Source organism: Eleutherodactylus coqui, chromosome 4, assembly GCF_035609145.1.
Source record: "Eleutherodactylus coqui strain aEleCoq1 chromosome 4, aEleCoq1.hap1, whole genome shotgun sequence".
Taxonomy (NCBI): Eukaryota; Metazoa; Chordata; class Amphibia; order Anura; family Eleutherodactylidae; genus Eleutherodactylus; species Eleutherodactylus coqui.
Window position 1 is genome coordinate 84,036,313 of NC_089840.1, and position 25,282 is coordinate 84,061,594.

General features: G+C 44.2%; 1 protein-coding gene across 1 annotated transcript in view; it reads left to right on the forward strand.

The window, feature by feature from the left end:
• SMS (spermine synthase) overlaps window positions 1–25,282 on the forward strand; it is a 137,626-nt gene that overhangs the window by 66,255 nt on the left and 46,089 nt on the right. Inside the window, exons 7-9 of the mRNA XM_066599796.1 lie at window positions 1,289–1,378; window positions 3,345–3,459; window positions 6,330–6,409. Of these exons, the coding sequence (XP_066455893.1) occupies window positions 1,289–1,378; window positions 3,345–3,459; window positions 6,330–6,409 (285 nt within the window). The remainder of the gene's footprint in view (window positions 1–1,288; window positions 1,379–3,344; window positions 3,460–6,329; window positions 6,410–25,282) is intronic.

Below are 25,282 nucleotides of genomic sequence, written 5' to 3' on the forward strand. Positions count from 1 at the left end.
TTTAGAAGAAGTAAAAAGGGGGTTTATAAGCCTGGTGTGCAACTGGCGTCCCTGGCATATAGTCATCAGTATTGCAAATGGGACAACCCAATCCCTATATAGCCTGCCACAGACGGGAAAACTATATTGTCAAGACCTCATAGCTGAGTCTGCTGTCTTTCTGATGGGAGCACTGCCTCTTCCCTTCCCTCTCACCAGCGAATGATGGGCTGCAGTCTATCTATCTATCTATCTATCTATCTATCTATCTATCTATCTCATATCTATCTATCTCATATCTATCTATCTCATATCTATCTATCTCATATCTATCTATCTCATATCTATCTATCTCATATCTATCTATCTCATATCTATCTATCTCATATCTATCTATCTCATATCTATCTATCTCATATCTAATATATATATATATATATTTATATATCTATATATATATCTGTGTGTGTGTGTGTATATGTATATATATATATATATATATATATATATATCTGTGTGTGTATATATATATATATATGTGTGAAACTATATAATTATATATATAAACTATATGTATAATTTATACTGCAGCCATAACTCAGTGGTGGACAGATCGCTCCCCTAGTAGATGGAGGGATAAAAATTGGCCTTTTACTTTTTACACCTGATATGCTGTCATGAATTGCTTTAACTATTGATAACTGTGAGTCTGTTGTCTTATTTGTTAACTACGAATAGCCAAGTGACCATTTTTGTGCCATTTGGGCTAATACTGCAGAAAACCCATCCACAATGAAACAGACAGCACAGCCTAATGACAGATCCCCTTTATTAGAGAAACCTTACATATTAGGAGATAATCCAAAGACATTTTTTTCCCTATCCAAATGCCCCTGTGAATGGAGCGCAGGGGACAGGTGGAGATTAATGCATTTGGCAATCTACATCCGTCCCATAGACGTGAATGAAAGTGGTGATCACACATGCGCTCTGCTGCTCCATTCGTGGGGCATGAATGTCTTTGGTGGTAAGCCATTTTTCTTTTTGAAAACAAAATCGACAATGAATTTGTTATATATCCAGAACAGATGAAGTGTTTAACAATCACAAATACAGAAATCTAGCCCGTGAATGAGAATTGTAGCTGACGGACTGAGTGATGGCGTCAGTGAAACTAATGTCCTTCAACTCGGATTCAATTTTTATACTCGGCTGTTAATGTGAATGATGAAATAAATAGCATTCTGTTTGCCAGGGAGACTCATTCTAATGTCACCATCGTGTAATCCCACCTTAACTTGCTTCTAACATAGACCAGATGGTGATCGATGGATGTAGACAACATATGCGAAAAACATGTGGCGATGTGCTAGACAATCTGAAAGGGGATTGTTATCAGGTAAGTGTTTAATATGGTGGTACAGTTTTAGCTTTATATACTGTTGCAAATGCGTACAGAGAAACCCCTTTCAGATGACCACCTAAACATTGCATTGAAAAGTCGTCTTCTAGATCGATAGTCTCAAAGAGATGGTCTTTTGCAGAGGTTTCAATGTATAGTTTATCTATATATATATATAAAGGTGAAAGCCACCACTGACTGACTGACTCGCCACTAATTCTCTAACTTCCCGATGTCTTACAAACATGCAATTTCGGATGGTCATTTTTCAGGTCTTAAATAGGAAAAGTAAAGGGGTCACAACTCAAAAATTTAATGCTAAGTGCAAAAGTATTGGCACCCCTATGTAATGTAACTTCCCAGTGTCGTACAAACATGAAAATTGGCACGACCATTCTTTAAGTCCTAAATAGGAAAAGTAAAAAAGGGGTCACAACTCGATTATTCAATACTAAGTGCAAAAGTATTGGCACCCCTATGTAATGTACCTAATCTAATTCTCTAACTTCCTGGTGTCATACAAACATTAAATTTTGGCACGACCATTCTTTAGGTCTTAAATAGGAAAGGTAAAGGGATCACAACTTGATTATTCAATGCTACTTGAAAAGTAAGTGCACCTCTATGTAATGTAACTTCCCGGTGCCGTACTAGCGTGAAATTTGTCGCAAGCATTCTTTAGGTCCCAAATGAAGAGAGCGGGAGGGGTGACACATTCTGCAGAGGGACATCGGTATATGCAGCCTGAGGAGAATCTAACGCTCCTCTGTGTATACGTATTTTATTCCTCGGTTACTCTAAAGTAACTTTGACTTCGTATAATTTTCCATGGAAGCAACACATAAACATCTGTATCACATTACCTCAGGCGAGGCCAGGTATATCAGCTAGTACTGTATATCGTAATAGGTGGACTTTAAGAGTTCTAGTCTTGAAACCACATTGATTTTAATCCTTAGGATAGGTCATCAATAGTAGATTAGTGGGGGTTCACAGGACAAGATCCCAACTGATCATTGGGCTTCTGTGTTAGTATATAGAGACAATTTGTTGCCAGGAACATACAGCTCTGTACACACTTGGCTGCAATACAATCCTAGTCCACTGCAGTGTGCACGGAGCTGTGTGTTTCTGGCAACAAATTAGCTCCATAAGCACTAGAAGGGAGCTCTCTGCATATTTCTGATACATTGAGCTCATTCATAAAACAGCATGCAGTAAGCTCTATCTAGTCGTGGCTGCAATCAATTTTTTGACTACGAAGGGAGTTTGGAGCATTGTATTATAAAAAGACCAATAATAAGCTATATTCTGTTAAAGCGTACCTAAGTTTTCCAAAAGTTTTGGTGACAGCCCAGGTCTTCATTGGCTACTGTTTGCACCTAGTTTCACCTCAATCAGTTCATTTTTCCATGTAGATTCAATTTTTTTGCTACCCTGCTGTTTGCAATCCACTTACTGGGGAAGGGGATGGGGGCGTCCTAAGCCAGTTCTGTACTGTTCGAGACTTCCTCTCCACACTTTCCATGCTGCCTTGCATGTCTCTGCTCCTATCAACTGCAAGGTAGCATCTGAATGTCTGCCCCTTTGTTGCATGTAGTAGCATTGTTCCTATGTCCCTGTTACTAGAGAAACCAAATGCCTAACAACAGGCAGCGAATTGTAAAGGTTCTGTAAGTGAGACCCCTGGTGGCAGGCACATCAAACTTGATTTTCAGTGGTTTAAAAAAATAAATAAAAGTTTAATCCAAGTATATTACAAAATTGATGATGCACACATAGTCTGTCAGAGGAGCATGCGTTGTGGGGAAAGTTAGTGTCTATTTAAACCTATTTTATTTCTAGTTTTCCATGTCACGATATATAAATGTTAAACTTATCAGCAAAATGTATCATTTCTGTCTTTTTTGTGCAAAAAAAAAATGAATATAAACCTTGTTCTCTGAATATTTGCCTTGCACAGGTTTTGGTTGAGGATTGTGTTCCAGTGTTGAAGATGTATGCCAAAGAAGGGCGAACATTTGATTATGTGATTAATGACCTTACCGCTGTCCCCATCTCCACCTCTCCAGAAGAAGGTGCTTCTTAATTCATTCTTATTTCTCTGTTATCTCTTTCTATTATTACATAGCACATATAGTCCTAGTTGCGTGCTCTATTAACACTTGTGAATGGCTTGTCAGTATTTCCTGGTTAATTTATTTTGGCCTAATTTAGCCTGGCCCATGCTGCTGTAAGAAACTGCCTGAAGGAATGGACTATTAATGTCTATAAAAGAAATGCATGAAAAAAGCTAAAAACATTACTTGTTACGTAGAAGGGGAAATAGGTAAAAAGGTAATAGCTGTATTTACACTCACAAGTCAGCAAACGAGCGCTTCCTGGAATTGGTTTCCAAAATAAAGAACATTTACTGTATACCAAGACCAGTTGGTCCATATATATATATATATATATAGTCAGAAAGTGTGCGTTTAGCCCAAAGAACATGAATTATTGCAGGAGGCCGTGCTGCATGTAAAATAATGTTCTCCTGGCAGTTTTCCCATCTATAAGAATGCTGTAGATGTTATCGGACACGCACCATATTTCTAGGAATGGACGGAGGTAAACTTGGTGCAAGGACGTCATTGAGGTGCAGCACACATTGCATGGCTGTAAATTACAGCTGTTCTATCAAAGCCCATCAGATAAATGAAGACGGTTGTCCTAGTGAGGGGTAAACATGACTGCCAAGTGTTCTATGAAGAAGATGCATTTGCATGTGTCTTTGTGCCACTTTAAAGCGTGCTTTCACATCTGTGCTGGGGATTCCGCTTTCCTAGTTCGGGGAGCAGGAAAGGGGAATCCCTGCGGCTGAACGGTTCATTGTCTGAATGGAACCGAACAGCGCCGAGTGGACCCTCTTGACTGTAATGGGGTCCGCCTGTTTTCCACCTGGCCTTCGGACGGAAAAAAAAGCCCTGCATGTAGCGCTTTTTCTTCCAGTATTTCCAACAGGATCGGCGATGGAACCTCTCGATGCAATTGTGAGACCAGCCTGAATCCAATATATGGGCTGTGCCATTTTTTTTGGACCCAGAATCACCTAGTAGTTTACTTTGTTACACTCCTGCATTACTTTAAGTTTATGATGGGGGGTGGTGGGATTTATTATGTAAAATGCAACAATGTTCCAGTGTAAAATAGTTGCACATTTTGCCACGCACTGTATTTGACCTAAAATGTGACTTTATTTTGACTTTTCTGGTCCCATCGCTATCTTTTATTATTAAGTGGATGGGCTTAGTGGTAGTGGGGCCAGCAGCCCGTCAGAGTTACCAGCAGTTATGTGAGAAACTGACGGAAACTGGAACTTAAGTTTACGTCCTGCGTGGACGATCCATGGCATTCTGCACAAATTCAAACCAGTAGGAAAAAAAGATTGCAGCATGCTTAATTTTTTCAGGGACTACACGTGGCCGGCTTCCATTAAAATCAATGGATGTCATCTGACCCACGCCCCATCCAGCCACATTGCTTAAGTCAATAGTGTGTGTCCCTACATAGTCTGTTATCTCTAATCAGTGCTTACATTGTCAGACTGTGTAGGATTTCTATTAGACTATTGGCTGGTGCCTCATAGCATCTTAAAAGTGACTCCAATAAATCAAGAGCACCACTTGAAATTTTTTTCTGATTGTGCGATACATTTTTAACATTAGAAAGTCCTATTGACTTTTGCAATAAAACACATGAGAAAATTGCAAGCGGCAGCGAGGTTTTTGCAAGAAAAAGCAACTCTGACGCTCAAAAGTCTCGGGAAAAAGACACAATTTTGCTGCTATTTTCTCGTGGCAAAATTGTGATCACCAGTGTGAAGGCGCCCTCACTAACAGACATATATAGTCACCACTCCCTGCTGTAAACTGCACCGCTGCTCTGGATCTCCTCAGTAACATCACGTTTAAAGGTGAAAACAGCCTGTTTACGGTATGTCAAAGGCTGCTGCAGCCAATGCCAGAGCTCAGCACTCAATTGCTGATCTCTGTCACTGACTGCAGTGTCAAAACTAATACTGGGCACGGAGGACCGAGCAGTGGTGTGGGAATGTAGGAAGCTGGGTAAGGGGAGTATATGTCTACTTGTTATGTTACTGTAATGTTTTTGCTTAAATTTTAAAATAAATACTCTGACAACCCCTTTTAATATGCTGCCCTACGTATAAGCTGTCGTCAAGAACACACCGAGCTCAAACTGTCTATTCTTACAATAGATACAATGTTTCTTTACCTACTAATACACTATATGCCTGAGTGTTCTGGCCCGAACGCGGGTCTACTGACCCAAACTCAGACCGTTATAGGGATCTGTTATGTTCTGAATTCAGGTCAGTAGGCCTGCGGTCGGACTAGGACACTTGTCCATATTACAGGCGAAGTTGTGTAATAATAGGCTCTTGTGAAATCCCGCATATACAGTAGGCATTCTGAAGCCTGAGCAAACAAATATGATCATTTTCTTTTCGATAATTTTTAATTGGATTTTATAATAAACAAACAAACAAAAAAACCCCCCAGAAGTTGACATATTTGTTGCGTTAGAATACAATTAGCGGACATAGATATGTTAAACATGCAATGCGTTGCTGAATAGTATTACAGAATATAAGAAAGTAGTTGCCAGGTTGATGTAGCTCATCATTTGAGTACTAGATATCAACTAGAAACCAGAAACTTATGTGTGCCACTTGAAGGCTTTTACTTTATGGTAAAAGGGTCTATTAGGGAAAGGAGGGGGGTTAGCACATGGAGATATTTGGAAGGGTGGTATGTGTAAGGATTTGTATGCTAGTTAGTTGAGGGATGATTCGTCAGCAAAATGTTCACTAATATGATAATTTTCATGTGGCTGTATGGAAAAGATTTTTTTTTTTTTACCTCACTACTTTTCTTCCTTTATCATTTAGATTCTACATGGGAATTTTTGAGACTGATTTTGGATCTTTGTATTAAAGTCTTGAAACAAGATGGGAAATACTTCACTCAGGTATGTCCTTACTGTCCAAATGTGAGATAAGTGTTTCTGAGCTGAGCTTATGAGCTGCTGGTTTTCTTTATGAATAATATATTACATGTTTCCTGGGGTAGAAGATTTTTAGGATGTCTGATTATGTTTTTAGTAGCTTAACACGTAAAGGGAACCTAAAGTTATGGATTCATAGGACAGAGGAAGTGGAGACCGGGCATGATAAATTATACATATATATATATACATATATATATATAATTTTTTTTTTTGCCTTTTAATATGCTCGTTTGCTTCCTGATGCCCTTACTGTCAGCACATGAAGCTGCTGCTTGGCGCATTGAGCGAACACACTATTCTCCCATTATGGACCGCTTGTGTGTGCGCAGGAAATGAAGAGATGAGTCCACTCAATGCACGGGGTGTGGTCGTCACAGGAGGCAGATGGGAATAAATAATTGCACCGCCAGACTTGGCGGCTCCTGTCCTGTGAGCCTGTTTGTTCAGGTCATGGAGCTCATAGGACGTGATCATTGAATAGTTACTAATAGGAACTTGCCAAAGGTTGCTATCTCAACAATATAGATGTCACCTGTAATTAAACTGATTACACAGACAGAAGAAAACCTTAAAATTGGGAGTCCAGTGAAGAAAGAGTACAATATACAGATCGCATTCACATGAGCATAATGGTGCCCAAGCACCTTCAATAGTTTTCACTATTTCCCCCAACTCCCCCAAACTTATAAATGTTCGGCTCAGCCAAAAGTTCATGTGTTTTACATGGAGAGCGGGAAGTAAGCTTCTTTCTGCCGACGTCCTCTTTTTGGGGAATGTAAGGAGGCCCTCATAGACACGAGAGAGTAGTCTGACCCCACCAAAATCTGCAGGTTCGGACAACTAAGCTCTATTGTGTTACAAGACAGGCACTGATTCTTTTCTCTTTTCCGCTGCTACTAGGTATTCAGATGTAATGGCAGCAGTTCTCTTTACTTCTCTTGCACTAACTCCATTGTCAAATTTGAGATAAACTTTGAAACAATGCTGCAATGATTAAATTGCGTAACTGCCCTAGACGTTTGCCACTAACATAGTACGCTAGGCTGAAGGGAAACCATGTCCATGTAGTTCAGCCTGTTTCCCCCCTAGGCGGGTTAGAGTATAGTAGTTATCCATTTCCTCTTTCTCCATGGAGAACTCTGCATGTGATCCCAGACAAACTCGATGTTGTTGCGGTCAGGGATCTGCCATCACTTCCAGAACTCCTTGTTGTTCCTTATGCTGAAGATAGTTCTTAAAGCGGTTATACCAAGATCACAAATTATCTACAGATTAGACGATATATTGCTGATCATTGGGGTCTGAGACCCCAAAGATCTCAAGAACGAGGGTCCTGTATCCCCATCCTACTCACAGTGGGGTTACTGCACCTCCTGCAGCGAGGAGGAGAATAAATGGAGCACTGGTCATGCAAGAGCACTGACACACCAAACGCCATTCACTTTCAACGGGACTGCAGACATACCGGAGCGCTTCCGTCAGCCCCATTGAAATAACTAGAGCGCCAACTGTGCATGCACGCCCAGCGCTCCATTCATTCTGCTGTAACTGCGTGGGACCCTATTCTTGAGATCGGCAGGGGTCTCAGCAGTGAGACCCTTACCACTCAGTAAGGTTATCACCTATCCTATGGATAAGGGATAACTTGTAATCTTGGCACACACCCTTTTAATATTTGCTGTATATTTGGGCATATTGTCCCCTGCTGCAGAATATATTTGAAGCCAATCAGATGCCTCCCTCATGATGTTGCATGGTGGCTAAATATCTGCATTGAGGATGCCATTAATCCTGACAAACTCCCCAACTACAGTCCTTCCTACTCTGCTTGTCTGCAACATAGTGGCTGTAAGGCCCAATGTCCAAGGGCAGATTTGAACTGCGGACAATCTGGAGTTCAAGGGACCCATAGGGAAACGCGGGCGTCTGCAGCTGAATTAAAGCATGCAAATTTGATTTGTGGATCTTTTGGATGCGGGAATCAAATCGCAGCATGCTCCATTTCATTGCAGTTTCTGCACTGACGTCTACCATTGAAGTTAATGGAAGGCGTCCGAGGCCTTAGTCTTAACATTAGTATTGAGTAAAGAAATATGACTATTGCAAAGAAATATTGCATGTCTTTATAATAGTTTTTATAAAGTAAGGCCGCCTGCAGACGAGCGGGTCGGATCCGGCAGCGAGAAATCTCGCCGCGCGATCCGACCCCAGAGCCTGCAGGGACGAGCGCGTACTCACCCGCGCCTGGCGGCCCCGGCTCTTTGATGTGCCGGCTGCCGCGCAGCCGGCGCATGCGCAGACCGGAGCCGGCGGCCAGGTGAGTGCGTGCCCCGCAGAAAATTAGAACATGCCGCGGTTTGTTTGCCGCGCGAGATTTCGCGCAGCCAAACCGCGGCCGTCTGCATAGGAGTGCGTATTGTAATGCACTCCTATGCAGACTTTCAGCGGCGGAAATCCCGCGGGAAATCCCGCGGCGGGATTTCCGCTCGTCTGCAGGCGGCCTTACCTCTAAACGGAGGTGCACGGCTTTTATAAAGACCCATTTAGACCCAATGATTCTCGCCCAAAATGTAAGCGAAAACCACTGGTCTTAATGCACGGACATCGTGCAGTTTTCGTGCACGAGTCGTTCCTCGCTCATTTCTAGTTTTTTTGAATTGAGCGATGAACTATTATCAGCGGTGCAGGCTGTTATCACAGTCGGCGGCACTGATAAGATTCTTACAGCCCGTGTCCCGCTGGTAGTTCACAGCGGAACATGAGCTGTAATCGCAGAGAGCAATACAGCTGTTTGCCTATGCAGAACAGCTGTATTGTTCGCTGAACGATAGCGGCGGTGTCCTGCTCTGCCTGCATAGCTCTTAAGTAGCTAATTAGCTACTATAGACTATGCAAAGATCAACGCTCAAAACTGTCACTCATACTATTGTTTGAGCGACTTGAGCAATCATCTGTCAGTGTAAATGGGGTCATAGACTTGTGCATGAAATGTAGAACTTACATCTGTAGTGTAAATTCTGCATTATAAATCCAGTTAAAACGTCCTGTTTTTGTTGGCCGGTCCTAATTTTAAGCCAGGGCCAGATCTTTGTCAAGTCATAATGCTGAAGGGCTCTACTATTGTTGATAGGTATGAGTACAGTAAATGTGCTTTCATCAGGCATTACGATACAAGACAGCTGTTGCATTATCAAACACTGGAAACGATCAGACAAACCTAGGGAAATACTGTAAATGCCCTTGAGCCAAGAAAACTAATTATGCATAAATTATGCAACTACATTTTTATTAATTAGAGGAGCCTACTAATTGGTAATTGCTAAATCTTCCCGGCAACATTCTGGGTTATGAAGAAGTTCTTTGCTGGAAACAAGTGCCAAGGTTTCAGATGCCGGTCTTGTGGAAATTTACTTTATCTGTAGTTCTGCTGAGCTTTTTGTGGCAATGGATGAGGGTAAACATCACTGTCATCTAAAGGAAATATACCCTCAGAAGATGAACAGTTGGTTAAATTTGTTTTTTTAAATTGTATTTTAACCCTTTCCAATCCAATGTCGGGCCTGCCCCAACATCATAATTTCCCTCCACAGCTCCGATGTCGGGGCAGGCCCGACACTGCAGTGCAGCAGTGGATCTGCACCCGATCATCAGACACATCGGGTGCAGATACACGTCTGCACTGGTCCTCATCGAGGACCCCTGAGGAGAAGGCAGAAAGGGTTTTTAACCCTTTCTGCCTTCTTCTTTACACATTACATAGCGCTCAATTAGCGCTATGTAATGCAGGAGATTCCGGCTGGCGATCATGTGACCGCCGGTGTCACCTGACCCCCAGTGGTCACATGATCGCCGAGCTGGGAGGCAGAGGGAGAATGCGGAAGACGCCAGACAGGTAAGCAGGCCCCCCCACGGTGCAGTGAGCACCTGCACCCTCCTAAACTCTGTCAGTTCAGGAGGGTGCAGGGAAATGTATTTTTTCTCATCAATTCTCACCAGCTCTGATTTATTTAGAGCTGGGGAGAATGGATGAGAAAAAATAATTGGATTGGAAAGGGTTAACAGTTATGCGACTATTCATATTAAAAAGGAGATTCAATTTTCATGCTAGGCACTATAGCACACACAATAAGCTGATATTTCTTACAGCTACTTTACAGCTTTGCTGTGCAGATTGGGAAAGAGTCAGCAGACTCATCTCATGATCATTAGAGGACCAGGGGCTTAACTGTATTCGTTTACTATCACCTTTTTCACTTGCCATAAAGCATAAATACTCTGATACACCACCTAAATAGAGACTCTAGTTAGGTATGGCACAGTCAACTGCTCCACAAATTCCCCATTCTCGTAAGTCTGCTACCTTGCGGTAACCTTTGTTTTTGGGGCCATTTTTATATATTTTTTTCATTTATATGTGTCTTTTGTGTTGATATTCATTTTTGCAGTGACCTTTTAATTAAAAATGTTGAACTGTTTGACTTCTGCAGCTTCTACTTTTCTACTTATCAATGTATATGATAAACTGCAGTCTAAAGGCCCATTTACACGCAAAGACAATCCTTAAGGCGATTGAAAGGCCCATTTATACACAACGATCATTGCTCAAAATTCGCTCAAAAGCCATCTTTTGAGCGATTACCGTTGCGTCTAAATGCATGGCCATCGTGCACTTTTCATACTCGTTCATTGGTGATTGTTGTTGACTGTTATCAGCGCCACACGCTAATTTTCTCAGCGAATGGTGCTAATGGTATTCTTTCAGTATCCCGCTGACCGTTCTCAGCAGGACACCAGCTGAAAGCTCCGAGAACAATGCAGCTGTTTGCATAAGTAAAACTCCGCCTGCATTAACTCTTAAAGTAGCTAATTAGCTACTTGGAGTTATGCAAAGATCGCTCAAAACTGTCACTCAAAACTGTCCTTGGAGCGATTTTTGAGCGATTATGAATCAGTGTAAATGGGCCTTAAGCGATCATTTTGCATACACAGCTGATGGACACTAATCTCAATTAGCAGTTTATTACCTTTGTTTGCATGTAAGTGAGCCTCCAGCAGCTGTTTGCAATACTCAGCATGTGGTCTGGACTTTGCACTCTTGCAACAATTATCGCTCAAAAGCCATCATTTGACGAATTTTGAGCAATAATTGTTGCATTTTAATGGAGTTTAAGTCAGTGAAGCTTGACTGATGGCTTGGTTTTCAGCCCTTATCTCTCCTCTCCTTCACATTCTTATCAGGTAATTTATGAACACAGCACAAGTAAACCTTTTTGAGATTATGAATTAGCTGATTAGAATATTCAGGAGAGAAGTGGAATCTAAGCTGTCAGTACAGCTTCACTATGTGATCCTCCTATTGAGACTTATTCTGCGGTTCCTCTATATATATATTGATGTAGTGTAGAAGCTGCAGAAGAAAAACGGTGCAAAATATTTATAGAAACCCTTTTTCAAAAATGAAATGATTGTCAACCCAAAATACTGGAATTTTAGTGTAAAAAAATGCCCCTAAGAGGTCCATAACCTTTAATCTCCCAATACCTCCCCACATATTATCTATGACCCTCAGAAAACCTTTTTAACTCTCTTCTTGTCTGCTCCTCACACAAGCATCTCTAAAAGTTCTCCCTTACATCCCCCATGCCCTGGAACTCATCGCCCCAACACGTCAGACTCGCCCTACCTTCAAAAGGAACCTGAAAACCCACCTCTTCAGAAAAAGCCTACAACCTACTGTAATCCCTGCTACCACCATACCAGTATATCAGCAGCTTCTAACCTCACCTACTTTTTCTTCCCCTTTCCTTGTAGATTGTAAACTCTCGCGGGCAGGGTCCTCTCTTCCTCTGTATTGATCTGTCACTCGTTTAGGGTGGTTTCACACTTGCCCTTAGGATTCCGCTTTCCTAATCTGTTCGGGATCAGGAAAGGGGAATCCCCATGGCTGAAAAGTTCCCTTTCTGAATGGAATCGTACAGTGCTGGGCAGACCCCATTGACTATAATGTGGTCCGCCTGGTTTCCACCCAGCTGCCCGGTTTTTGGGCGGAAGAAAAAGTACTGCATGCGACGCTTTTTCTTTTGGTGTTTACAGACGCAGCTGTGATGGAACCTCTGGCCGGAGGTTCCGAGGCAGAAGTGAAACAACCTTAGTTCATTGTTGTTGTTAGCCATTTAGTTGTTCACGACCCTCGGTGGCCCTAAAGGCGAGCTCCCTCCATGTTTTTCGGTTTTGCACTGCTTCTTTCATTTGTCTGATATCCATGGCAGTATCGGCTTTTACAGTATCAGCCATCGTGTCCTTTGGCGGCTGGGTTGTCTTTTGCCACTGATCTGTCCAAGCATTATAGATTTTTTTTTGCGACTCTGCTCGCATTACATGGCCAGAATACGTGAGTCTGAGTCTGGTCATCTTACCCTCCAGTGATATATCGGGTCTTATACGATTCAGGACTTCTCTGTTACTCTCACCGTCCAGAGTATACGCAGCAGCTTTCACCAGCACCACAGCTCCAATGCATCAATCCTCCTTCTATCAGCTTTTTTCACAGTCCAGCTTTCACATCTATACATGGCTAAGGGGAATTTGGTGGTTTGCACTATACTGTGTTTAGTTGCTGTACCGATATCCCTACTTTTGCAGAGTTTGTCCATGTTTAGCATCACGCTCCGCCCCAATGCTATCCTACATTTTATCTCTGGCATAGATTCTCCAGCCTGGTCAATTTTTGAGCCAAGGAAGGTTAAGCCTTGTATGCATTCCATGACCTCATTGTCGATTTTGATTTGAATTTGTCCTTTTTTTGCAGTTGTCATAATTTTAGTTGTCAGGTAGAGGCCTATTTTTTCACTTTCAGTTTTAATCTTGCATATCAGCTGCTTCAGACCGGCTTCTGTTTCTGCAAGCAGAGTTGTGTCATCTGCGTAACGGAGATTGTTGATGTTGCTTCCACCTATTCTCACCCCGATTTCCAATTCGTCTAGGTCCATTTTTGCTATTGTTTTTTTTCGATCCAGAGTTAATAGTGCTTTAAAAATAACATGGTAATGTATGTTCTTCCAATATGACGTAAGATAACCGTGATCTAGCAGAGAACTACAGCTATTTTACTCATCAGGTAATGTTGACAACAGTCACTTTTAGTAGTCAAAATCATTTATCATCACCGTGAACATTCTTTATTTTCTTTCTTCATTTTTATCCCTAACTCGTTAGTAGAGGACAATGGGATTTTTCAGAAGGGTTCACAGAGGTTCTGCATCTGATAATGTGCTGTTATCAGGGTGGATTTTTTTTTTGTGTGCTATCCAATCGAATTGTTATAAACCGAAGACTTCTCTGGGTAATGGCTTCCTATGAGCTGTACAAGCTTGGAAATGAAAGGTCACCAGCTTTTTCTGCACATATCCCTTTTCTGTATAAAAGGAGAACATCACTTTACATTAACCCCGGATGATATCCTTGCCTTGGGATATATGGAAATAGACAAAATCGGAGTGATAGCTTTGTACATTTCACTTGAAATGTTTGTATGTGAAATAATGCCAAGGTTAAATACAAATCTCCATTTAGATATGTCATTCAAACTCTTAGTGCTTTGGGTCACATAAGACTTCAGACCATGAGCAGCCTTCTTCAGTACTGTGGCTGATTGGAGTCTCTAGTACTTTATTTAGTGGTTTCTGTTTGTTTGATAAACTTGTCGTTCCCTTTGTGAACAATGGTCATCTGACAATGTGGTCTCTTTCGGTCTGCTTGATTGGGCTTGAGTGCAACGGATCCGGTTTCAGTAATTTTTTTTTTTGCCATGTATGTTTTATTAGGAATGTTGAGTCTGTCCATCATTTCATGCTGAGAAAGTCCTTTGCTTATTACTATTTGACTTCTGATGATTTCACTCTGTTCTAATACACTTTTTGCCATTGCCACAATGCTGCTGAAAACTTGAGGCGCACCTACATTTTTAGCCCGTTAGTGACCAAGCTTTTGGTTCGTTTTTCCATTTTCGCTTTTTCCTCACCTCTTTTAAAAACTCACAACTCCTTTATTTATCCATTGACATAGCTGTATGAGGGCTTTTTTTGCGGGGCGAGTTGTATTTTTCAATGGTACTGTTACGATCGTGTGGGCAAACTAAGCATGGGGCCCACACGATCGTGACCATGGAACGGATACACACGCACAGGTTTCTGACAACTGGCCCCGAACTGAAGGGAAGATGATAAGGCCCTACCTACTATGCAGGGCGATCGCCTATATAAAGGCGGCCCCACGCTGGAACCTGCTCTCCCTGAAAGGGAAATGCTTACAACCAGACAGAACTGATACAATGCACAACCTCACCACACAACCTCGCACTTCACAGCAGATGGTAAAGCTAAATATAAAAGCGAGGTGTTAGTTTGTACATTGGCCAATGAACTTAAGCGGCAAAGCCCCTCGTGTCTTGCAGTCCCTACACTAGCAAGACACATCTACTAGAGGACCCTAGGGGCCACCCTAGCGCAGAAATAGCAAACAAACTTAGCTGGACTAACTGACATAAAACTGACAAAAAATAAACGTACAAACTGACATGAACCAGCAAGACACCAAACACACAGAAAGCTGCAACGGACAAGAATTCATGACTGCTCACCATGAACACCAAACACACAGCAAGCTATAACGGACATGGATACATGACTGCTCACTCTGGACGCTAGACAGACACTGACAGGGACAGGGCTTATATGTGAGCAAAGACCCCGGAGATTGGCTAGCAGGAAGTCACCACACCCAGCCAGCTCAATCATTCACCACCTGTGTAGCTGTGCTGCTAGAAACCATAGTACTACAAGTCTCAGCAGTGCACGTAACAGTACCTCCCCTTTAAAAAAGGGGCCTCTGGACACTTTAATAAGCATAAAAAAAATTATGCAACTCCTGCAAACTGCACACGTGTACATGATTTATCTAAAAATGCCATAGCATTACATCATACTGCGATCGGACAGGCAGTCTATCACGCCACCCCACAGGGATGGCTTGATAGGCATTCTGCCAGGACAGACCTAGAGGCTTCCAGAAGGCCCCCGGCTGCCATGACACCTGCATGGCTCCCTGCGATCTCATTGCGGGGAGCAGTACGGGATCCCCAAATATCGTTTGGGGGATTTTAAAGGTAAATCACTCCGATCAGCCGCGTGACACATCGGACCTGTTGCCACCAGGTGTCAGCTGTAAGAAACAGCCTGCAGTGTATAAACAGAGATCGCACAGCGATCTCTCTTCATATGTAGACCACTAGAGATGAGCGAACGTACTCGTCCTAGCTTGATACTCGTTCGAGTATTAGCCTGTTCAAGATGCTCGTTACTCGTGACGAGTACCACGCGATGTTCGAGTTACTTTCACTTTCATCTCTGAGACGTTAGCGCGCTTTTCTGGCCAATAGAAAGACGTGGAAGGCATTACAACTTCCCCCTGCGACGTTCAAGCCCTATACCACCCCCCTGCAGTGAGTGGCTGGCGAGATCAGGTGTCACCCGAGTATAAGAATCGGCCCCTCCCGTGGCTCGCCACAGATTTGTTCTGACATAGAGGAGGGAAAGTGCTGTTGGTGCCGGAGCTGCTATAGGGAGAGTGTTAGGAGTATTTTAGGCTTCAAGAACCCCAACGGTCCTTCTTAGGGCCACATCTAACCATGTGCAGTACTGTGGAGGCTGCTTTTTGCAGTGTTGCACTTTTTTTTTTTTTTGTATATCGGCCGTGCAGAGCATTGCACCCTGCAGTAATTATTCATACTCCAGGGCCAGAAGTGGTGGTTAGGCAGGGACAGAAGACATATATTTATTGAATATAGGCAGTGGGCCTTAGCAAAAACATTTGGGGAAAAAAATCTATTTGGGCTGCCTGTGACTGTCCTCAGTGTACTGGGTCTGTGCTGGGTGTAGTTGTCCTCCTAATTTATACGCAGCCAGCTAAGTGTTACAGCAGGCTTGCGCAAAAGTATTTCCTGGCTCTGTGTTGGCTGTTAAATCACCGCTGTATTCCAGTCCACGGTGCAACAGAGTGCAGTTATTTGACATACTCCAGGGCCAATAGTGGTGACGCAGAGAGAGAAGACATATACAGTGTGTATAGGCAGTGGGCCTTCGCAAAAACATTTGGGGAAAAAAATCTATTTGGGCTGCCTGTGACTGTCCTCAGTGTACTGGGTCTCTGCTGGGGGTAGTTGTCCTCCTAATTCATACGCAGCCAGCTAAGTGTTACAGCAGGCTTGCGCAAAATTATTTCCTGGCGTTCCGTAAGCGAAGTCAGCCTCCAACCACAGGCCAATAAGCGGCACATTTAATTACAGCGTTCTGTTTCTGCACTACTGGTAATACACCATGCTGAGGGGTAGGGGTAGGCCTATAGGACGTGGACGCGGGCGAGGATGCGGAGGCCCAAGTCAGGGTGTGGGCACAGGCCGAGCCAGTGCGGTGGCCAGGGGTAGAGGCAGGGCCAGACCGAATAATCCACCAACTGTTTCCCAAAGCGCCCCCTCGCGCCATGCCACCCTGCAGAGGTCAAGGTGCTCTACGGTGTGGCAGTTTTTCACAGAGACGCCTGACGACCGACGAACAGTGGTGTGCAACCTTTGTCGCGCCAAGATCAGCTGGGGAGCCACCACCACCAGCATGCGCAGGCATATGATGGCCAAGCACCCCACAAGGTGGGACGAAGGCCGTTCACCGCCTCCGGTTTGCACCACTGCCTCTCCCCCTGTGCCCCAACCTGCCACTGAGATCCAACCCCCCTCTGAGGACACAGGCACTACCGTCTCCTGGCCTGCACCCACACCCTCACCTCCGCTGTCCTCGGCCCCATCCAGCAATGTCTCTCAGCGCAGCGTCCAGACGTCGCTAGCGCCACTGTTTGAGTGCAAGCACAAGTACGCCGCAACGCACCTGCACGCTCAAGCGTTAAACGTGCACATAGCCAAATTGATCAGCCTGGAGATGCTGCCGTATAGGCTTGTGGAAACGGAGGCTTTCAAAAGCATGATGGCGGCGGCGGCCCCGCGCTACTCGGTTCCCAGTTGCCACTACTTTTCCCGATGTGCCGTCCCAGCCCTGCACGACCATGTCTCCCGCAACATTGTACGCGCCCTCACCAACGCGGTTACTGCCAAGGTCCACTTAACAACAGACACGTGGACAAGCACAGGCGGACAGGGCCACTATATCTCCCTGACGGCACATTGGGTGAATTTAGTGGAGGCTGGGACAGAGTCAGAGCCTGGGACCGCTCACGTCCTACCCATCCCCAGAATTGCGTGCCCCAGCTCGGTGGTGGTATCTGCGGCGGTGTATGCTTCCTCCACTAAACCACCCTCCTCCTATGCAACCTCTGTCTCGCAATCAAGATGTGTCAGCAGCAGCAGCAGCACGTCGCCAGCAGTCGGTGTCGCGCGGCACGGCAGCACAGCGGTGGGCAAGCGCCAGCAGACCGTGCTGAAACTACTCAGCTTAGGAGAGAAGAGGCACATGGCCCACGAACTGCTGCAGGGTCTGACAGAGCAGACCGACCGCTGGCTTGCGCTGCTGAGCCTCCAACCGGGCATGGTCGTGTGTGACAACGGCCGTAATCTGGTGGAGGCTCTGCAGCTCGGCAGCCTCACGCACGTGCCATGCCTGGCCCACGTCTTTAATTTGGTGGTTCAGCGCTTTCTGAAAAGCTACCCACACTTGTCATACCTGCTCGGAAAGGTGCGCCGGGTCAGCGCACATTTCCGCAACTCCAAGACGGACGCTGCCACCCTGCGGACCCTGCAACATCGGTTTAATCTGCCAGTGCACCGACTGCTGTGCGACGTGCCCACACGGTGGAACTCTACGCTCCACATGTTGGCCAGGCTCTATGAGCAGCGTAGAGCTATTGTGGAATACCAACTTCAACATGGGCGGCGTAGTGGGAGTCAGCCTCCTCAATTCTTTACAGAAGAGTGGGCCTGGTTGGCAGACATCTGCCAGGTCCTTGGAAACTTTGAGGAGTCTACCCAGATGCTGAGCGGGGATGCTGCAATCATTAGCGTCACCATTCCTCTGCTATGCCTCTTGAGAAGTTCCCTGCAAAGCATTAAGGCAGACGCTTTGCACCCGGAAACGGAGGCGGGGGAAGACAGTATGTCGCTGGATAGTCAGAGCACCCTCATGTCTATATCTCAGTGCGTTGAGGAGGAGGAAGAGGAGGAGGGGGAGGAGCATGAGGAGGAGGGGGAAGAGACAGCTTGGCCCACTGCTGAGGGTACACATGCTGCTTGCCTGTCATCCTTTCAGCGTGTATGGCCAGAGGAGGAGGAGGAGGATCCTGAAAGTGATCTTCCTAGTGAGGACAGTCATGTGTTGCGTACAGGTACCCTGGCACACATGGCTGACTTCATGTTAGGATGCCTTTCTCGTGACCCTCGCGTTACACGCATTCTGGCCACTACGGATTACTGGGTGTACACACTGCTCGACCCACGGTATAAGGAGAACCTTTCCACTCTCATTCCCGAAGACGAAAGGGGTTCCAGAATGATGCTATACCACAGGGCGCTGGTGGACAAACTGATGGTAAACTTCCCATCCGACAGCGCTAGTGGCCGAAGGCGCAGTTCCGAGGGCCAGGTAGCAGGGGAGGCGCAGAGATCAGGCAGCATGTACAGCGCAGGCAGGGGACCATTATCCAAGGCCTCTGCCAGCTTTCTGGCTCCCCAGCAAGACTGTGTCACCGCTCCCCAGTCAAGGCTGAGTTGGCGGGAGCACTGTAAAAGGATGGTGAGGGAGTACGTAGCCGATCGCACGACCGTCCTCGGTGACGCCTCTGCCCCCTACAACTACTGGGTGTCGAAGCTGGACATGTGGCCTGAACTCGCGCTGTGTGCCCTGGAGGTGCTTGCTTGTCCTGCCACTAGCGTCTTGTCAGAGAGGGTGTTTAGTGCTGCTGGGGGAATCATCATGGATAAGCGTACCCGCCTGTCAACCGACAGTGCCGACAGGCTTACACTCATCAAGATGAACAAAGCCTGGATTTCCCCAGACTTCTCTTCTCCACCAGCGGACAGCAGCGATACCTAAGCAATACGTAGGCTGCACCCGCGGATGCAAGCATCGTTCTCTATCACCATCAAAAACGGGGACCTTTTTGCTTCATCAATCTGTGTATAATATTCCTCCTCCTCCTCCTGCTCCTCCTCCTGAAACCTGACGTAATCACGCCGAACGGGCAATTTTTCTTAGGCCCACAAGGCTCAGTCATATAATTTTTGTAAACAATTTTTATACGTTTCAATGCTCATTAAAGCGTTGAAACTTTCACCTCACCCAATTTTTATTTTAACTGGGCTGCCTCCAGGCCTAGTTACCACTAAAGCCACATTAACCAAAGCGATTAATGGGTTTCACCTGCCCTCTTGGTTGGGCATGGGCAATTTTTCTCAGGTACATTAGTACTGTTGGTACACCAATTTTTGGGGGCCCTCGCCTACAGTGTAATCCAATTAATTTTTAGCCCACCTGCATTACAGCTGACGTTACATCAGCTGTGTTGGGCACTGCAATGGGATATATTTATGTACCGCCGGTGGGTTCCAGGGAGCCACCCATGCCGTGGGTCCACACGGAGTTGTAACTTCATGTGTCCACTTCTAAAGAACCCCAGTCTGACTGGAGCATGCAGTGTGGGCCGAAGCCCACCTGCATTAAGCACGACGTTACCTCAGCTGTGATGGGCAATGCAATGGGATACATTAATGTACAGCCGGTGGGTTCCAGGGAGCCACCCATGCCGTGGGTCCACAAGGAGTTGTAACTGCATGTGTCCACTTCTAAAGAACCCCAGTCTGACTGGGGCATGCAGTGTGGGCCGAAGCCCACCTGCATTAAGCACGACGTTACCTCAGCTGTGATGGGCAATGCAATGGGATACATTAATGTACAGCCGGTGGGTTCCAGGGAGCCACCCATGCTGTGGGTGCACACGGAATTCCCATTGCGGAGTTGTACCTGCTTATGACTATTTTTAAAAAACCGCGGTCTGACTGGGGCATGCAGACACCTTGACAGAATGAATAGTGTGTGGCACATAGGTTCCCCATTGCTATGCCCACGTGTGCAGTTCCAGATGGAGGTGGCACAGGATTGGATTTCTCATTGCTTCTGTACAGCATTGTGGGCTATCGCCCCGCCCCTTTTAAAGAGGGTCGCTGCCTAGCCGTGCCAACCCTCTGCAGTGTGTGCCTGTGGTTCCTCCTCATGGCAGACGCACTTATAAATAGACATGAGGGTGGGGTGGCATGAGGGCACCCTCGAGCATCGCGATAATTTCGTCCCGAGTAACGAGCACCCGAGCATTTTGGTGCTCGCTCATCTCTATAGACCACCCATACAGGCCACCAAAAGGCGTATCAGTGGTTACCAAGGGCTTAATAGATTAGATTATATACTTGGTGTTGCCTGAGTTTCTGCAGTCCCTGATGCGCTGGGTCTTTCCTTCTCCTGTCGATTTCGGACCTCATGATGTTCCGAGGTCTCTGCATCCCTTAATGATCTGTCTCTTTCCCGCTTATTTTGAAGTCATTAGTCATGTTGTTCACGTGTCTCACTGACAATAACATTACTTTCTTTGCTGTTGGCCGGACTTGTCCAATGGTTTTCTCTTTCTGCTTAATTACTGATTCACTATGCTGATTCTCAAAACATCTCATTTTCCCACAGATTGTACAACAGGCCTCATTTATTGAAACTGTGTAAAGAAAGCTGTGTTTGCATAAAGTAACCAATCATCATTCCTTAAGCTGCTCTAGAAAAATGAAAGCTGTGCTGTGATTGGTTGCTGTGAGAGTGTATGTACCAAGTTTGGTTGAGATCCATCAAGGCAAGTAGAAGGCAATGAAAAGCAAACAATTAAAACACATTTTCATATGTGTGAGATTATATATATATATATATATATATATATATATATATATAAATAATTAGTTGACTATGCCTTTCACTGCAGAAAGAAGCCACAAAGAAACATATATACCAGCACTGTATGGTAGGGCTTGAATTTGGCATACATCATGAAGTTTATCCGGCTTATGTACTAAATGTAAAGGCTACACACAGTGGGACACATTTATTACTGGTGTTGCACAAGTATTCAAAATCAATTTAGACAAATTTACTATAGATTTGTGTCAAAAAGAACAAGTATTATGCCTCTCACTCCACTTTTTCAAGTGTCTAGAAAGGGGCGCATGGCTGGCTGCCTGATCTTGATAAAAAGGTTTCGCCCTAATATGCCCTGCCGGCTTTTAAGCCCTACGATGACAGAGTAACTTTCCTGACAAGGACGACCCCGTAAAGAGATCCTTTTATGGACTCCTTTTATTTATACTTAACATGCTAACGGCACGTCTGATTTGAATTGCTTACGCAGCCGTTATGGTCTAATCAAAGTTTGTCTACACATATTGTGGCAATTACAGGAATTTAGCCCTATATTCAGTCAGTGGCGTTTATTAGGCTTCTTTGTCGATTACTTGTGCCCTACTGAGCCTGTTCTGCATTTTTTAGGTGAAACACATCGGGACGTTGTCTTGGCCATTTGAATGCTGTTTTAACCCATATTATATGGGTTCATATTTCATCTTACATATAAAATGGGGTATCCAAATTTGTTAGTCAGGTCTATTGACAATAAGCTAATCACAAAGTGTCACTTTGCAGGAACCCCTCTACTGTAGTTTGTATCAGAACATGGAAATCCAGTATAATGATCTGCTGGCTGCATTGTTACAAAGGATTTTTTGAGGGGCACACTGTCTACCAATGGGGACACAATATTCAGCAAGGATTTGAAAGAAGTGTTCTCACTATGTAATACATTATTTCCGAAGTTGGTCATTGAGGTAAGATGCTTGGGACTTCACCAGAGCTACCAACCTGAATTTTTCTTTGTTCGGGCTTAGCCAAAAATCACCAACAGTTATTTACAGACGAATTGGAAAACCACAATTATTGACAAGTGATGTGTCTATAGGTCAGATATAAAATCATTACCATTACTTACTATCAGCCATAAAATGACAATTCCAATGACCTGTTCAACTAAAACCAGACTCAAAAATAAATAACTAAAAATCGACCGTATATTTTTTTCACAGTCGCAGGAAAAATCCCTGCATTTTTTACAGATTGTCCAGGAAACCTAGACCATTTTAAGAGAAAATTGATTGCAGAAAAAGACCCTTTGATCCACCTAGTCTGCCCTTATATTATTTTCTTTTCATTTTTCTACTAGTAATTATTAGGAAATCATAGTACCAGTGTTTCTGGTGGTGCAATGCACCACACAGCTGTGCTACATTGTACATTCATTATGATCCCCACACATCACACACACAACTCTACTGCATCCATCCTGACCCCACACATTACACACACAGCTCTGCTATATGGCACACACAGCTGTAGTACATCCATCTCGATTCCCACACATTACACACACAGCTATTCTACATTGTACATTCATTATGATTCCTACACATCATACACACTGCTCTACTACATCAATCTTGATTCCCACACATTACACACACAGCTCTGCTACATCCTGATTCTCACATATCACACAAACACACAGCTTTGTTATTCCACACATCACCAGACTCCTGGAAACAGTGATCACCCCTGGTCATGTGGTTCCGAACTCCACCCACACAGGTGATCACATGACGGTGACGTCATCACAGGACCTGGTAGTAGCTGCTGTTGGTTTATCCAGTATACAGTACTTTCTACCAAACTGCACAATGGCACCTCCCACATCAGTGACGTCGCCACAGGTCCTTTAGCCCACCAGATCTATTTTACCAAACTGCACGTTGGCTCCTCCCACAACAGTGACGTCACCACCAGTGCTTCAGTCCACCGGATCTCTGTGGTGACAATAGGTCGGTGTCTTCTGTCAGGAGCACTGAGTTGTGGCTGAGATAATAACTTAGTTGTATTCTCATTTTGTTATTTTTGTCCTCCCCTTTTCAAGAGCCCTAACTGTGTTGTTCTTCTGGCAGTCAAACTCTGTGTTTTATATATGTTGTAGGACCTTCAATGACATCACCAGGGGCGGAGCATGAGAAGCACTCACATACTAACTGTCAAGTGGTCGTTAGTAGTTTGATTGGATAGAGCTATGCTTATCCCAGGCGTTCTTTAATACATTTATTGTTGATTTTCCAACCTTGTCTGCTTGATGTTTTTTCCCAAATAACTAAAACCCCTTGAATAAAACCGTTTTTAATTGGTGGGCTTTAATATAGCAGTCACTGATTGATAACTGCTTTATTATAACAGAAAATGGGGCTGCTTTTTTTCTTTTTTTTTTTCTTTTAGCCAGAACACAACATCTTACGTTCTGAAAGTGGAGACTTCAGCAGGAATACCGGGGGCAGATAAACAGGAAGTTTGTGCCTGGCTCCTGTGGGGAGGCAGGCATTTAAAGGGATTTTCCAGGGAAATCCTAATATATGACGTATCCGTAAGATAGGTCAATAGTTGATGGGCTGGGGTCCGCCACTTGGGACCGAGACCGATCAGCTGATTGGGTTCCCACTATCAGTGCCGCTGCATGCAGGGTATGAAATGGGAGCTGCTGCTCCAACCCCTGTGTAGTGGTCACACCTGGTAATTGCAGGCGCAGTTGTCACTGATTTTAATGAGACCAGTGCCTGCAATTACAAGCGCTGGCCACTACACAGGGGTCGGAGCAGTAGCACCTGCTCCCGATGAGCTGATTGGATGGGGTCCAGATCAACTAATATAGGCCTATGCTTAGGACAGGTCATCAATAATATTTTCTTGGAAAACCCCTTTAATATGCTGGTCAGGCCAGTTTCAGATGAATGTATTGTCACACGTCTAATTACATCTGGATATTTGATTCGGAAGTGTTACAAATGACATTGCAACCGTATGTCATCAGTATTTTATCAATGATCCATATTTGCTGCTATTGGTTTTGTTTTTTACTGACCTAATACAGATCTGTATGAGCTCTATAGAATATAATAAATGCAAATACTGAGGCAAAAAAGAGCAAAAGTGGTAAATGCTGCAAAATACGGCCATGTGAACAGATACATAGATTTAAATTAGCTTGGTATTACGGTCTGTAGAACACGGACCAAATGCCCAGTAAATGTTGAGTGCGCTCAGCTTAAAGTAGCCTTAAGATGCATCTATTATTTTCAATGGGTCACATTTACTAAAACTCTTTAGTTTGGGCTGAACTATTAATTATTTTTAAATAAAGCTGACATGCGATTTTTGATAAGTTCTCTTTAAATAACGTTTTCAAAATTCTCTTATTCCAAACCGCTGTGACATAAACATAAGAGGAACGCACCCCTGAATATTCTTATAGCAGAAGTGATATAATTGGAAGTCTTGCCATGCCAAATTAGATATTAAAACCAAATCTACAATTCTCAGCATGTCCACCAGGGGGCAGTATAAGTATAGTATATTTATGTTCTCGGCATCTAATCAGATATCTAGAAAACTGGAGCTCTTTTAGGCATCAGGTATGGCCGCGCACGACACTGAAATACTGATAGGTATCTGAGTCTCTACAGCAGCTACTTAAATTATGTTAGTGTATAACAAATCATCAATTTCAGTGGATTTAAACAACATTCTGTGACAGATTGGCATGTTTACTTGGAGTAAAATAGGACATGTGTCCGTGCTACGGCATGGAATCAATTACATACTGTATATCTTATGCATTTTGTCATGGGTTTAATGGAAATCTTTGTTTTAGAGCGTGTCCGGCACA